The sequence below is a fragment of the Neophocaena asiaeorientalis genome, unplaced genomic scaffold (genome assembly GCF_003031525.2).
Source record: "Neophocaena asiaeorientalis asiaeorientalis breed wild unplaced genomic scaffold, Neophocaena_asiaeorientalis_V1.1 scaffold136, whole genome shotgun sequence".
In the NCBI taxonomy this organism is placed as follows: Eukaryota; Metazoa; Chordata; class Mammalia; order Artiodactyla; family Phocoenidae; genus Neophocaena; species Neophocaena asiaeorientalis.
In genome coordinates, this window is record NW_020185333.1 from 3,029,036 (window position 1) to 3,044,396 (window position 15,361).

General features: G+C 37.2%; 1 protein-coding gene across 2 annotated transcripts; it reads right to left on the bottom strand.

Moving 5' to 3' along the window:
- Window positions 1-10: 10 nt before the first annotated feature.
- On the bottom strand, window positions 11-14,103 carry ABHD10 (abhydrolase domain containing 10, depalmitoylase). Of its 2 annotated transcripts, XM_024735371.1 has the most exons (5): window positions 13,971-14,103; window positions 11,469-11,652; window positions 5,811-5,922; window positions 5,266-5,403; window positions 11-612 (listed from the first exon to the last, which is right to left on the bottom strand). In XM_024735371.1, exons 1-5 carry the CDS (start codon window positions 14,101-14,103, stop codon window positions 268-270), a joined length of 912 nt encoding a protein of 303 aa, XP_024591139.1. In that variant the 3' UTR covers window positions 11-267. The 2 variants fall into 2 exon arrangements, with proteins under 2 accessions (XP_024591139.1, XP_024591140.1); XM_024735372.1 differs by lacking the exon at window positions 11,469-11,652 and having other exon boundaries at window positions 13,971-14,064.
- Between the last annotated feature and the right edge of the window lie 1,258 nt (window positions 14,104-15,361).

The following is a 15,361-nucleotide window of genomic DNA, read 5'->3' on the forward strand; positions in this document are numbered from 1 at the left end:
AAAAAAAAAAAAAAAAAAAAAAAAAAAAATAGGAAATATTTTAATGAAAAAAATCAAGGATTGAAGGAAGGAGAACATTTTTCAAACAGAAGCTGGTACTTTCTTCACAATCTGAATCACTTGTGCAAATACACCATTAAATACTCACATGATACCTACAAAGTAGAGATAAGAGAAACAAACCTTCTAAATTTCAGGGTCCTTCATCTGTTATCCAGCTTCCATCTTCTGGATCCATTACTTTACATTCCAACTAAAACTGTGATTCTACTTAACTACAGTTGAAAGCTTATCAATTAAGTCATCAATAGTGTAAACCAGCAGTTGAATGTCTGCTTTTTCCTTCATTCGGTGATCACTATTCTTTCGGAGGATGACATCTACATCTGTGCTGACTACTCGGTCAGCAACCTGCATGGACGTATGCCATGGTACAATGTCATCCTTCATGCCGTGGAGCAATCTTATAGGGCAGTTCACAGGAATAGGACTATGTAACAAGCAGTAGTGCTCTGCTTCTTTAATGACACTGTACTGAATGCGATAAAATCCTTCTTCACTGTATTTTGATGGCATGGACCACACACCTTTCATCTCTATTTCCTTTTTTGCCTATTGGGAAAAATGAGGAAAACAAAAGTATTTATGCAACATTAACACATACAATAGTCTTAAACAATTCAAGAAAAGCAGTCTTTGAAGAAGGGGAAAACAGATAAAAATATAATGATGATAATTATCAGTAATTAATTACTATGTGCAAGGAGCTGTGACAAGTATTTTCCACATAGTATCTCATACGATCCTGATACTATCTGTTCTTATTTCATTTTTACAAAAGAGGATATTAAAGTTAGAGTAATACATATGTTTAAAGTTGAAAGGTAGTTAACTGCTGTAACTAGGATTCAAACAGATTTAACTAACTTTAACGTGTAACGTCTTAAAAATCAGGTATTGCTTCATTCCAACTTGAAAGGGAAAATGAAGGGGAGAAAAGTACAATAATTTCTTGGAATCAGTACAGGTGGCATTCATATTACATAAAATCAAATCTTAGGAATAAAAATTGTTTACATTTAAAAATCATGAAACTAAAAGTGCATATACGAGAAGTTACTAAAATGGGGATGGGGTGGGAGGAGAAGAATAAAGCATAGTGCTAAAAAAGAAAAATAAGACAGTGGTTATTCTGGGGCAACCATACACACCCAATTTTATCCTGAATATAAAAAAAATGTAGTTTTTGCCTTTTAGAGTTCTATGGAATGAGAAAAAATTTGTTTGTTGTTGTGGATGACAAAGAAGTCTTCCAAATACTTCCTGAAAACTGAGCATCGTATCATTTCTATCCTTAAAATAAAACGCTGGGTATTCTTTGATTCTTGAAGAATTTCTATTTTTTAGATTATAATTTGTCTTAAACAATTTTTCTAGTTAAAGTAACATATACTTATTATAGAAACGTGGAAAATATAAAAAGGGACTTCCCTGGTGGTGCAGTGGTTAAGAATCCACCTGCCAATGCAGGGGACACGGGTTCAAGCCCTGGTCCAGGAAGATCTCACATGCCGCGGAGAAACTAATCCCGTGTGCCACAACTACTGAGCCTACGCTCTAGAGCCCATGAGCCACAACTACTGAGCCCTCGTGCCACAACTACTGAAGCCCGCATGCCTAGAGCCTCTGCTCCGCAACAAGAGAAGCCACGGCAATGAGAAGCACACACGCCGCAAGAAGAGTAGTCCCCACTCGCCGCAATTAGAGAAAGCTCACACGAGACCCAACGCAGTCAAAAATAAATTAAATAAATAAAAAACAAAACAGGGCTTCCTTGGTGGCGCAGTGGTTAAGAATCTGCCTGCCAGTTCAGGAGACACCGGTTCGAGCCCTGGTCCGGGAAGATCCCACGTGCCGCGGAGCAACTAAGCCCGTGCGCCCTAGAGCCCGTGCTCCGCAATGAGAAGCCACAACAATGAGAAGCCTACACACTGCAGGGAAGAGCAGACCCCGTTCGCCGCAACTAGAGAAAGCCGGTACACAGCAATGAAGACCCAACGCAGCCAAAAATAAATAAATAAATAAATTTATTAAAAACAAAACCAAAAAACTCTACCTTTTTTTAAAAAAAAAAGCATAAAAATAAATAAATCACCATAATCCTATTTCGTGGATATAACAACCATTATTATTCTGGCTTATTTCCTTCCAGTATTTTTCTACATGTGTTTGGTTTTTATATATACAGTATGTAAAACACTTAGCTATTACAATTCATATATAGTTTTCAGCGCTGGTTTATGTATTCAATATATATATTTCTGGGATTTAAAAGATTCTATTAAAAGTTTTTAAAGGCTGCATAATTGTCCACTATAATGCATCTAAGATAATTAACTTGACCATTCCCACACTGCTGAATACTTCCATGAACATCTTTGAACATAAAGGTTTATATGCATATAATAAATTCTTTGGAAAGATTATCACAACTTGAACTAGTAAATCAAGATGTAAATAGCTTTAAGCCTCTTGCAACCATATAATATGAAGGGCATTTCTGTCTATAAAAACAGATGGACATCTTATCAAAAATAAAGAAAAATATAAGGAAAGAAAAGCTACATACAATATATTTCAAAAATTTTGTATTTACATTTTCAATGAAAACATTATGATTTTTCCACATTTAAAATTGTTGACTTATTACAAAGAGGCAAAAATGAATTTAAACAGTAAAATATGTATGACATAATCTGTGTACTTAGGAATTTTAATGTCTTTTATAAAATTCCAAAGAGATTTGATTCAGTGAAAAAGCTGTATATCTGAAACCTAGACTTCTAAATATCTATATCCAAATGATTTAAAATTAGTGGAAGTCTAAAAAACTATAAAATATATGAACCTATATTAGTATCATGGGGTACTTTGCATTAAAGCAACATATGAATCAAATATTTAAAGTAAAAATGATATTCAGTTACCTTCAAGCTACTCATGACTGTTCCTGAATTGGTAATTTCAGTAATAAGAACTTAGTCTCATTGATTATTAGATGAAGTGGGAACTATGTTAATTACTGAGACATAATTAATAATAGTTTCATTTTAAGCATCATTGCCCACCCCAACTAGCTCTGTTATCTGCTATTGAGTTGAATGAATATTGTCCATTTGAAGAACAAACTTAACTTTACAAAATCTTATATGTCTCAAAGCCTCACAAAGTACAGAAATAGCAAAAACAGTATTAATCAGAGAAAATGTACAATATACATAATTTCTACACCAAGAATAAACTAACAAGGCAATGTGGCTGTGAAGCTTAGACTCCAACAGCTGTGCAACCTGCCTGACGCCCTCTACTGTCCAAAGAAGCAGACAATGATTAGAGTTAGTTAAGAGGTAAGTCAAGTTCCTACATAAAGAGTAATGCTGGGTCTTAACATTCCCAGGGCTAAAGAAGATAGTAAAAACCTCCACCTCCATTCCCTTGACACTGCTAGTACTGGCTGCCTATGTGGAGAAGAAGAGATAGTGGTCCTAGGGTCCCTGCTCTTTCTTTACACATGCTTTTAAGTTAATAAGGGTCAACATGTTTCTGTTTAAGAATTTTTGCTGGTCTGATTTAGGATTAGCAAAGATATACCCTGATTTGCAGGCTATAGATCTTCTCAGTCACTTACAGGGTATCTACCATATCTTCCCTCTGAGTGATGGATACACACACATAAAAATAAATGTACACAGATCTTGTCATTTACCAATAACCTCCCAAAATTGTTTAATCAATTCTTTTCCAGTAGGCCATCTTCTTGAAATAATTTCCTACCATGAGAAGCGCTGCATTATTGAGTTAGAGAACAGAGTAAGGGGTCCAAGGTTTACATGCAGAAGGATACAATGGCAGGAAAATTTAGCAGCATGAGGACATGGAGCAACCACGTATAAGAAACAATCAAGAAAGTGAAAACAATTCAGAAATAGGAGGTAAGTGCAAAGAAGATCAGCTTTGTAATTTTAGCTCTGATAGGAAATCATATGAAGAACCTGACTATGCAGACAATGCCATTCTTAAGGAAATGGAAAGAACAATGTGAACTAAGAATAAACTTAGAACAGAGAGTACATGGCACTGAATTCAATGCAGAACTTGAGGCAAATTCAATGACATTCTACCATTCGACACCACACAGGCTTTTTTTCTTCTTTTGCTTTTCCTCCCCCTCCTGCTCCCCCACTCTGTAGAGCAGTGGTTCTCACACTTCACCTGCGGGCTTGGTTAAAACAGATTACTGGGCCCTACTCCCAGTTTCTGATTCAGCTGGTCTTGGTGAAGCTCAAGAATATCCATTTCTACAAGTTCTCAGGTGATGCTGTTGCTGCTGGCCTCGGGCCTACACTTTCTGAACCACTGCTCCGGACTGTTTTCTTTCTGCTAGGGTCTTAGTCCCACAAGTGAAATTTAGAGCCCTAGGAAACATATGCCCAAGGAGAACTTAATTGATTGCAAAACAAAAAAACAACACACACAAAAATAAACAGGTATTACCCACCATTTTTTTTATCCTTGCAGACAACTGAAGTGCTTAAACGTATGTCCAATAACAAAGTATAATAAACGAATTCCCTTCCCAATTATTCCAGAAACCTTATTTCTATCATGAGTTACTGAAGAACATGCTAATGGTGAAAAGCACCTTCTTTTTTTAAAGGTGAGAATTAGGAGTAGAAAAAGAATGCTAATTTAGTGTCTAGGCCAGGAATGGCAAGTCTCATCTCCTGTGTATGACTGACAGTGTGTGCTCAGAGAACTCTTCTGAGAGTGGATCTGAGGCTTTCAGGCTAAAAAAAAAAAAAAAAGTTTCATAATTGATTAGCTGTCTTAACATGGTCATAGAATAGGTATTATTTCCCAGAAGCCACAAAATAAGACTAAGAGATCCAAAAAGAGATCACGATGTATGATCCAAATAAACAAACATGGTTAATAAAATGTTGCTAAAACAAGAAATTTAAAGTGTGATTTCATTCATGTGGCTCAAATATTTGGCAAAATGATTTGAAGTGACTGTGAAAAAAAAGAAAACCTTAAACAGGAGACCAAATAGTTAAAGAAGGCAAAGAAATGGTATACAAAAAGGCAGTTAAGACAAAAGATGGGCCAGTGTAACAAGTCAAAGGACAGATGACACATGAACAAAATTCAAAGAGGGAGCAAAAGAACGACAGGAGGGATACACGGAGGTTGCCTGGGACTTACCTCAACAGGAAGCTGATTAAACTGTGTCACTAGGCTATCCACAGCTGTTGCTACGCCAATAAGAGCCACAACCTTTTGTGGCCGTGCGATTGCAGCATGAAGCATAAGCCATCCACCGAGGCTAGATCCAACTAGTATCTAAACATAAAAACATGTAGTTTTAAAGAGGAATTTCTTTTTCTTTTCTGTAAGGAAGTGAATAATTTCATAGAATGTATATACTTTCTTTCTCTACATTCATTGGCTCCCAGACTTCTAATATTTGGCACAAAGTAAAATTAAGATTATGATTACTTTTTGTTAAAGTATTAGGTCTATAATAGAGAATAAACTAGACAAATAAAATTTGTAAAATGAAAAGTAAAATGCTACCTTCGTTTTATGAGAAAGTGAAAATAATAGAACTGATTGATTTGATATTGAAATATAAAAATGGATTGTTAAGACATTTAAAATATTAAATAAATTTTCACATCTAAAGAAACAGCTCAAATGTCATGAGGTTGCAGTCAACAATTATCATCATATTTAACAAAAATAGTCACCTGTGGTCCTTCAGCTAAGTCATCAATTATAGAAAGAACATCTTTTCTCCATTTTCCCACTGTGCATTCTTCTAAGTTACCATCTGAATTTCCAACTCCTGAGTAATCAAACCTGGAAAAAGAGAAAACATATCTATATTTAGATATCTATGTATTTGCTTCTCTCTTTTTTAAGGAAGACAGCACATTGATCATTATTATAATGTCTAAAATATATTAAAGTAAAACAGTGAAGTCAATATGTATTTCAGCAAATCCTACTGTCTTAACCTTCAAAGATCTCCCATAGCCACTTACTTTCTCACCTCCTCCACTGCTGCCAGCCTGGTCCAAATCACTATCCTCTCTTGACTGAACTAATGCAACAGTCTCCTAGTAGATCTCCATTTTCATTTTTCACCCTCAGAGTCTATTCCCCACACAGTAGTCAGTGATCCTTTTAAAACAAAAATCATGTCTTGCACAAACCCTCCAAAGGCTTTGTATAATCTTCAAGTAAAATCCAAAGTCCTTACCATCCTCTAGCCCCTAACTACCTCTCTGATCTCATTGCTTACTGTTCTCTCTCCCTCCCAGTTGTATGCTTACTTTCCTTTTTGAAGTTAATGGAATATACCACCCACATTCCTGCCTCAGGAGTTTTACAACAGCTTCTCCTTCCACATGGACTACTCTACTCCAGATATCCACTCAGATTGCTCCCTCACTTCATTTAGGCCTTTGGCTCAAATGTTACATCTCCGTAAGTCTTCTCTGACCATTCAAACTAAAGTTGTGCTTCTTTCAGCATTCTCTAGTTCCTTACCCTGCTTTATTCTCTTTATAGCAAATATTGCTACCTGACAATACACATATTTGATTATTGGTTTGTGGTCTATCTCCCACACTAGAATGGAAGCTCCATATGGGCAGATTGTTTTGTTCACACTGCTTTCCCAGTGCCTAGATCAGTCCCTTGCACATGGTAAGTGCTAACTGTTATGTTTACTCAATTAGTAGAAGGAAAAGAGAAGTCCAGAATCAAATTCATCATCACTAGCTCCTCCTCTTGGTTTTCTTTCCTTCCAACTTCCTAGTTCTCCAGGCTCAAAGTCTGTTTGATCTGTGAACTTTACCTCTCCTTCAAGGTCTCAATTCAATAAATCATGAAGTATCACACCACTCCTGCAGACTGCCCTAAACCCTAGTCATACTGAACTACTCCCAATTCCTGGATAAGCCCTTTCCTAACTTTGAGACTTTGCATGCTGTTCCACTGCCTAAAAAGCCTTCCTTCCCCAAACTCCTAGTCATCCTTTAAGTCATGTCACCTCCTTTGAGGAACTTTCTTTGACAGAATGTGTCGTTTAGTAGTAGTAGGTCACTTTCTTTGTACCCAATTAACACTTTTTTTTTTTTTTTTTTATTGTGGTACGCGGGCCTCTCACTGTTGTGGCCTCTCCCGTTGTGGAGCACAGGCTCCGGATGCGCAGGCTCAGCGGCCACGGCTCACGGGCCCAGCCTCTCCGCGGCACGTGGGATATTCCCGGACTGGGGCACGAACCCGTGTCTCCTGCATCGGCAGGCGGACTCTCAACCACTGCGCCACCAGGGAAGCCCCCAATTAACACTTTTCATATTGCGTGTTGTAATCAAGTTTTAAATATATGTCTCTGACTAGAATGTCAGTTCTTCAAGGGCAGACTGTTTTATTTCAGGTTTGTTTTTCCGCAGGGTATAGAACACTGCCTGCCCTGTACTATCCTCACTCTCTCATTTTTTCTCACATGCACCCCTTTCTCCTCAGCTTGGTAAGACTGGTGTCTTGGTGCAGGTCTTTCTCATCTTAAACCTACCCTATCACAGCAGCCTCATCACTGTGTCATTCTTTCTCCAAATGGACCTACTTTATACTGTCAGGTTTTGTCTGACACATTGTATTGCTATGACATTAATTTCAATGGCTTCCTGTGATATATAACATAAAAATTTAGTGCTTTAGCCTGTTTTTAAAGAACATATTTTAGTCATCTCAGATTGAACTTTTATTTCTTCTGATGAAACTACTGCTTTAGTCAAACTGATCAACTTGCTGTTCCTAAAAAAGACTACGTTTTCTGTCTCTCTTTTACGCTTCACCCATTTCCTTCAAGTGGAATATCTTCTCCCATCACCTTCATTACTAATATCCCCTCTCAGAGCTTAGTCCAAATGAAATTTTGCTGGAAAGACTTCCCAGACAAGCTGAAAAAAAAAACAAACCTCTACCTAATGAAACTTGGATAGAATTCACTTTTATTAGTCACAATCATTTTATTATATCCTGCTCTATAAGACAGCTTATGTATTTGTGTCTCATCATTCCTATGAGACTGTAAAGATCCTAGAGGGGAACTACCATCATCTTATTTTTGTTTCTGCATTCTCCATAGTGGCTAGCATGTGAACCTCACACACTGAGTACTATAATACATATTAAATGAATAGAAGTAGAACGTAAAAGTATAAAGAACTATTTTATTTAAATTTAAAGTTTTCAGTATTTTTCTGATTCTTAAAATCTGGTGAAAACTATTAAATCCTAATGTTTTTCATGTACTTGAAGAATATATATGTGATATATAGTGTATACTTATTTTCTTAGAGATAAGGGATTAAAAAGTAATGGAGGGACTTCCCTGGTGGTGCAGTGATTGGGAGTCCGCCTGCCAATGCAGGGTACACAGGTTCAATCCCTGATCTGGGAAGATCCCACATGGCACAGAGCAACTAAGCCCGCGTGCCACAACTGCTGAGCCTGCACTCTAGAGCCCACGAGCCACAACTACTGAGCCCGCATGCCACAACTACTGAAGCCCGTGCACCTAGAGCCCATGCTCCACAAGAGAAAACACCACAATGAGAAGCCTGCCAATCGCAACAAGGAGTGGCCCCCGCTCGCCACAACTAGAGAGCCCATGTGCAGCAATGAGGACCCAATGCAGTCACAAATAAATAAATAAAATAAAATTTAAAAATAAGTAAATAAAAGTGATGGAGAAAGAAATTAAAATTAGGTATGAAGTGAAGTGGTTTTGGATCCTAGGGAAATAGCGTAACAAGGCAGCTACTGAAGTCTAAATCTCGGTTATTATTTCTCCTCAATCCAGGGGATATAGAAGACAGATCAGGGAGAAGAGGGGATAAAGACACCAACTATTTCTCCTTTAGCCCCCTCCGTGGGCAATCACACATCTCTACTTGCTGTATTTTGTTTACAGTTGCCTTACAACTACATGGTGAAAATGCAAAACAGATGTAGAGGGCCTTCAAAAAGGAAAATATAAACATTCAGTGATACTAATAGGTGACAATATAGTTCATTCTTGCTGAACCCTAACCAAGTGACAAAGATAATTAAAAAACATTCAGCAGTTTAAAACTTTTAAACACAGTAATGCAATTCTGTCTTAGCAGCCCCAATACTCTGGAACATATTCCCAAATCTAAAATTTTAAATTTTATTAGAAATAATTATGAGAGAAGACCAGCTCTAAAACCATGTGCTCCTGAGCTCCGACTCAATCTTATTTTAGGCATGGTGGCAGGATATTAAAAAACCATTTACACAGAACCATATGTACTATTCCTTGTGTAATATACAGAACTAACCATTTCCTCATTCAAGATCTAAGTTTCACAGACAAAATCACAACAAAGGTAAACTGAGAAATTGGGAGTATAAATAGAAGATAAAATCTCTTATAACAAGTTAAAATGCAATCAGTAGCTAATAGTGATTAGATTGCGATGAAAGCAAATAAAAAGGAACCTGATCAAATTAAAAATTGTAACGAAGGGCTATACTTTATAAAGTTTTATAAAGATGCACTTCGGCTACATTTTAATACAGTATCACATAATTGTCTGTATACATTATAATTTCATCCTCATTACTTAATATACCTTTAAAAAGAAAATTTATTTCATATGCATCCAAAATGCAGAAAACTCCCTTATATGTCCTGTAGGGAGCTAGGAACTGGTTATAGCTCTCATAGTCTCAATTTAAATTCGAGAACTGATAAAATGGGGATTTCTTGAGTCAAATTCTTTTGGGGACAAAGAAGGAGAATGGTGGCAAGTTTTCTGATATCATCATGCTTTGCTCAGGGTAGTCCTCCCCTTCCTGGATAGCTCTTCCTTCTTACCCAAATCCTAACTATTTTTCAGTGTTCCTTTATAAAGTTTTTTCTATCTACTTCGACTCCTAGTTTTCTCTCACCTTATACAATTTAGTATCTGGCTCTTTGACATAATCACATTTTGATGAATATTTCTGTCTAATTTCCCATATGTATTTTATCTTGCATTTCCCCACCCTGATTAAAAGATCCTTACAGGCAATGACCATGTTTTATAATTCTTTGTATATTTCACAGCACCAGTATAGTGCTGGAAAGTCTACCTGTAAAAAATACTCCAGAGTTCTGATCATGAAAATGAAATAATCCAGTTAATTTGATAACAGGACTAAGACAAAATTCATACAACTGACATAATTTTTGCTAACATATTGAATAGATAAAAGTCTTATTTTTAATTCTAAAAGTTAAAATTTTTTTTATTTCTAATTATTTTTTATTTTATTTCTAAAAGCTGTATTTTCTAGACCTATTGAGTGAATGTTAGTGAAACTCTTCTAAAAACTAGATAAATAGATTTTTAGGTTGTTAGTGCTAGAAAAGAATTCAGAAATTATCTTTCGTCCTATCTCCTCCTTTTTATGATGAAGAAAATAGGTCCAGCATTTATTAACTGACTCATCTTGTCAGTTATTGCTAGCATTAATTCTACAGCCCATGTTTCCTGAATTCCAGGCCAGTGTTCTTTTTACTAAACCATACTATCTCTTCTGGCAAATCAGGCACTAAATAAATGATGGTTATAAGTAAACAAATCTAATAACAATGTAAACACATGATTTTAGTAAAATAATTATCAGTATGAAATATTAGGAACTGTGAAATCAAGTAGTAAACAACACATATCCTTATTTATGCTTATACATATTCAGGCTACAGAAGTGAAAGAAAAGAAACTCAGTGGAAATGCGAATTATACAATATTAATTTTACAATACTTTTAAACACATATATTATTTTAAACTACATATTTTAAAAGGAAATAAACAGTGGTCAAATAAATGTCCTTAAGTCCCCAAAGGAAAACCACAATTTAATTACGAGATTACAAGAAAGCCAATTAGTATACTGGTTTGTTGTCATGTTAGAATATTGTTTCTAAAGAGCTAAGTTACCACTAGTTTTTTTCTGCCACCATTGTCGGTGTGGCACAAAGACCTTTATTTATTTATTTTTGTTTTTTGTTTTGTTTTGGCAGCGTGGCTTGTGGGATCTTAGTTCCCAGATCACGGATTGAACCTGGGCCCTCAGCAGTAAGAGCTAGGAGTCCTATCCACTGGACTGACAAGGAATTCCCCACAAAGACCTATAAAAAAGGCCTTTTAAAGGCTGCACTTTACAAGAACCCTAAATCACAAGATGAAAGTTTACAGACCATTAAAATAAATTAATCCATAAAAATGCTGACATTTGTTCCAGTTGGTTAGAGCAGAAGTAATTCTCTACTGCCATAGTAAATGGTAGTAATATTTTCTCTAAAATGTGTTGTTCCTACCTTATATAGGCGTGACCTAGAGATTTGCAAAACTCCTCAATCGCCAATGCTTTTGTACCATTCATATTAGACATATAGCCAGGGATGAAGATAATTCCTGGACTTTTGCCTTTTAGCCTCTTATAAGCCAGGTTTGGAAGGTCTGGTCGACTAAGGAAAGAGATTGATGTCTTTTGTCTGCAAGCTAAACAAAATACACAAAACATAGTTTGCAAACACAGTTTTTTGAAAACCATACATATTTTTAATCTTAACTTTCTTAACTCATCAAATTGATGTCAAATACTATTTCCATTTAATAGAAAAAAATACAGATGTGAAGTATTAAAGTCACAAGTCTGTGCATGTTATCTTTTAAAATCATGTCACAATCGGTGTCTTCTCTGAGCAAGGTCCAATCAGGATTCTTCCAAAATACATAATGAGAAGGAAATTTGAAGGCAACAAAAGACAGAGAGACTTGTCAAAAATGTTTTTCTGTTGCTGCTATATCATCTGTCCCAAATAGTATCAATCAACATTCAGATTTACCTACACTAGTTTTAACCCTTTCTTGTGAGATTTGTCTTCTTTAAATTTTTTTTTAATGTTTAAGGGATTTCACATCCTCTACTTTTTAGTGGGGAGGGGGAGAAACAAGTTTGGTCTGCCCTTGGGAAGTTGTTTCAAAGGTAGAGGTGCTGTGCCCCTTTTATTACTGATTCCCTCTCCACCCATAAAATCATGGGCCATGGTAACAGCCAATCGTGATTCCATATCTGCTGAGGCAGGTTCAATGAGCAGTTTCTTTACAAGTAACCTTGAATAAATGCATGATAATACCATTTTTGGAAAAAGATTTCTCATAGGACTCCCAATCACTGTGTTTTATTTGTTGGCCTGGTTTTCTGTGAATGGTACACACAAATCTTAGTTCAAGTACAAAGGCACAATGGGTAAACCTTACAAGATTGTTCCATTTCATTATTTTTAAAGTTCCTTCCCTACTGTAAAATCAATACTTGCTCTTAAAAAATGTAAAGACATTAAAAAAAAAAAAGTCATTTATAATCCCACTTTCTTCCTCCAAAGAAACTAGGCTTGTGTACTCCCTTAACAGTCTTTTTCTGGACCAACGGAATCTCTTTTTTATTACATGAAACCTTTCTCTACTTTATTGTGGCTAATTAAAACTTCTCAGTCTCTTCCATGTAAGCTAATAAAGTTTTCCTCATTTTGGATTTGAGAAGTTGATTTTTTTAAAAACTGAATTGAAGCCCTTAAAGCTATCCCTTTTATATGTAATCCTGTTTCAGAGTTTCAATGTATAGTGAAATATGCCAAATTTAAAACTTTTAGTGAAAAACAAGGCTAGTAGGAGCCAGTTATGTTGGTTGACAGATTGCAGCAGCAAAAATGTTCATTTCCCATTTCCTTAGCACTCCAAAATTCCTTCATATCCTCTCTTCGATATTACTTTCCAACAGGAAATTCTCCATGAGATAATTACAACTTGTTTAATCTTGGTGAGTTATAAGTGGCCAGGTTCTTAACATTATATCCGTGAATGATCTTCGTACTCTAAGGATTAGCTCAAAGCCTGGGGCATAAGTGTTCAATGAATGTTTACTAAATAGTAAAAGAGTGTCATATTCTAGTTAATGTAATGACATACTATACTTTGCTAGAAAAACATATATAACAGCCTTTTGGTTGTGTACAATTAAATGTAAGTTAAACTGATAATATGCTTAAAATTTTTAACTCAAAGGGTATTTGCCATGACAATTCCCATTCCAAGCACTATGCATCTGACAGCTGTCTGGCAAGGGTGTGAACACAACAAAACAAAAAAATAAAAAGACATAATTCAGAAAGACAGACTACATATATGGGGGTTGGGAGTGGAGGTAGGGTGGGACAGAGAAGAATCAAGCACAAGGAACGGAAATATTCAGGGGCTCTAATTTTTCGTCCAAATTCTAGTTTCCTTTGTAGAGTAATGACTACGGTTTTTACTGGGCTGCGATCATGGAAAAAAAAAACAAAACAAAAAACTAGAAATTAGGCTTGATGACGGCGTTTATACTTTTCCAAAGAAAATGTTCATACTTTAAAATCGCTCAAGTCAAGGGAGGGCAGGTCTAAGCATCTTAACAGTCACGATCTGTAAACCCTTTAGAACTAGCAGAGAAGAGCAAAAGCAACTAATAATCAAACGCATTAAATGAACATCTGAATGTTTCCTAATGTTGGCGCTTAACAAAGGGGAGGCGGGCAGAGAGGATCCTTAGACTGCAGAGCGTAAAGCCACCAACGGCCCGGGCTGTCCAGAATACCCCAGGGTCCGGCAGAGCTCTCCTCACAGCCTTCACCAGAATTGTCGAAAGTGCCTAGAACTGGGGTACTGAGAACCGCGTAAGGGCATTTCTGAACGGGGCGCCAAAAACGCATGGCACAGGAACTGCCGGAATCCGGGATGTTCGAAAGTACGCGTCCTACTCCAGCCTTTCGGACACTGACCTGGGAGCCACCGTGGCGCCCGCTCGGCCTTCGGTGCAAGTAACGTGCTGAGCCCACGGTGGAAGCCGAAGGAGACGGCCATCCAGCCCCACCTGCGACAAGGTACCCAAGAGGTCAGACCCACCCTCGCCATCTTCCCAACGGCCCCTGCGCCCCGCGCCGACCTACAGAGACACGCACAGCGCCCAGAAACTGAGCTTGCGCATGCGCCGCCCTCTGGAGGACGCAACTTTAGGTAAACAGCGCCTGTCCGAGTTTCGACCCCCGGAGAGCGCACATGCGCGGAGCGTCGTCGCTCGTCCCAGCCTTTCGCTGTTGGGCTGTTCTGTCGGGGAGGTGCGGTCTGTGAGTTTGGGATGTTTTGAGCGCCATCTGTAGGCTGCTTTCTCGGTGGGTAGATACCCCAGGACTGGAAGCGAGGAGAGGAACCCCACCCATCGTTCCCAGATAGGAAACCATCTCATCATCCCGATGACAGTAGGGAGCTGAAACATAAAGTGCTAGGCTTGCTGCGTTACAAGTAGTTCTCACCCCCTGACAGTTTTGACCTGTACCGGAAATGGTTTGAAGATCTGACCTTAATCCTGCTTGTATAAACGCCTGGAGTGGAATCGAACATTCGCCGCTCATTCGCCCTTTTTCAGTTTCTTTTAGCTCTTTGTATGCCTGACTGTTGAAATACTCTGACCCCTGTCTCATACTATACGCAAAAATAAATTCCAGTAGATAAACAGTCTCAACAGAAGAATAAAACCGTAATAGTTCTGTTCACCCTGCTCCTAGAAATGATAAGAATAAATATATAATTCCAATAAAATTGGCCAACAGCTGTGATAGGCAGTTCATATATGTAAACATCATGATCAACCTCACTAACTGAAAAATTGGAATTAAAAAAATAACCCATGCCATTTTTCCTATCCATCAGATTGGCAAAAGTTAAAAAGAACAACTATTGTTCTTTTTAACTTTTTTCCGGCAAGGAAGCTGGGCAATGGGCACTCATGTATGGTTGGTGGGAGGGTATACTGACAAACTCTTTTTGTCAAGTAACCTGACCACCTATGGCAATTTAAAATATGCATCATTTTCAATGCCCTTTGACCCAATGGCCCCAATTTGTGACTATCCTATAGAAAATACTAGTTTATAAGGATGCATATTATCTACTAGAGCACCATTTTTAGAGGCAAACAGAAGAAAAAAATGGAATGGCCAGTTTAAAAAAATGGTTGAATAAACTGTGGTACAAGGCTTTCTGGATTCCTGCTCTGACACCCTTCAAAGCAGTTCTTGGAGGCCTCACGCATCAACAAGTAAGGACTAGGTTTTTTTGTTGTTGTTTGTTTTCTATTTAAAAGTTACTGTATGTAGCTGGTTTAATACTGGAT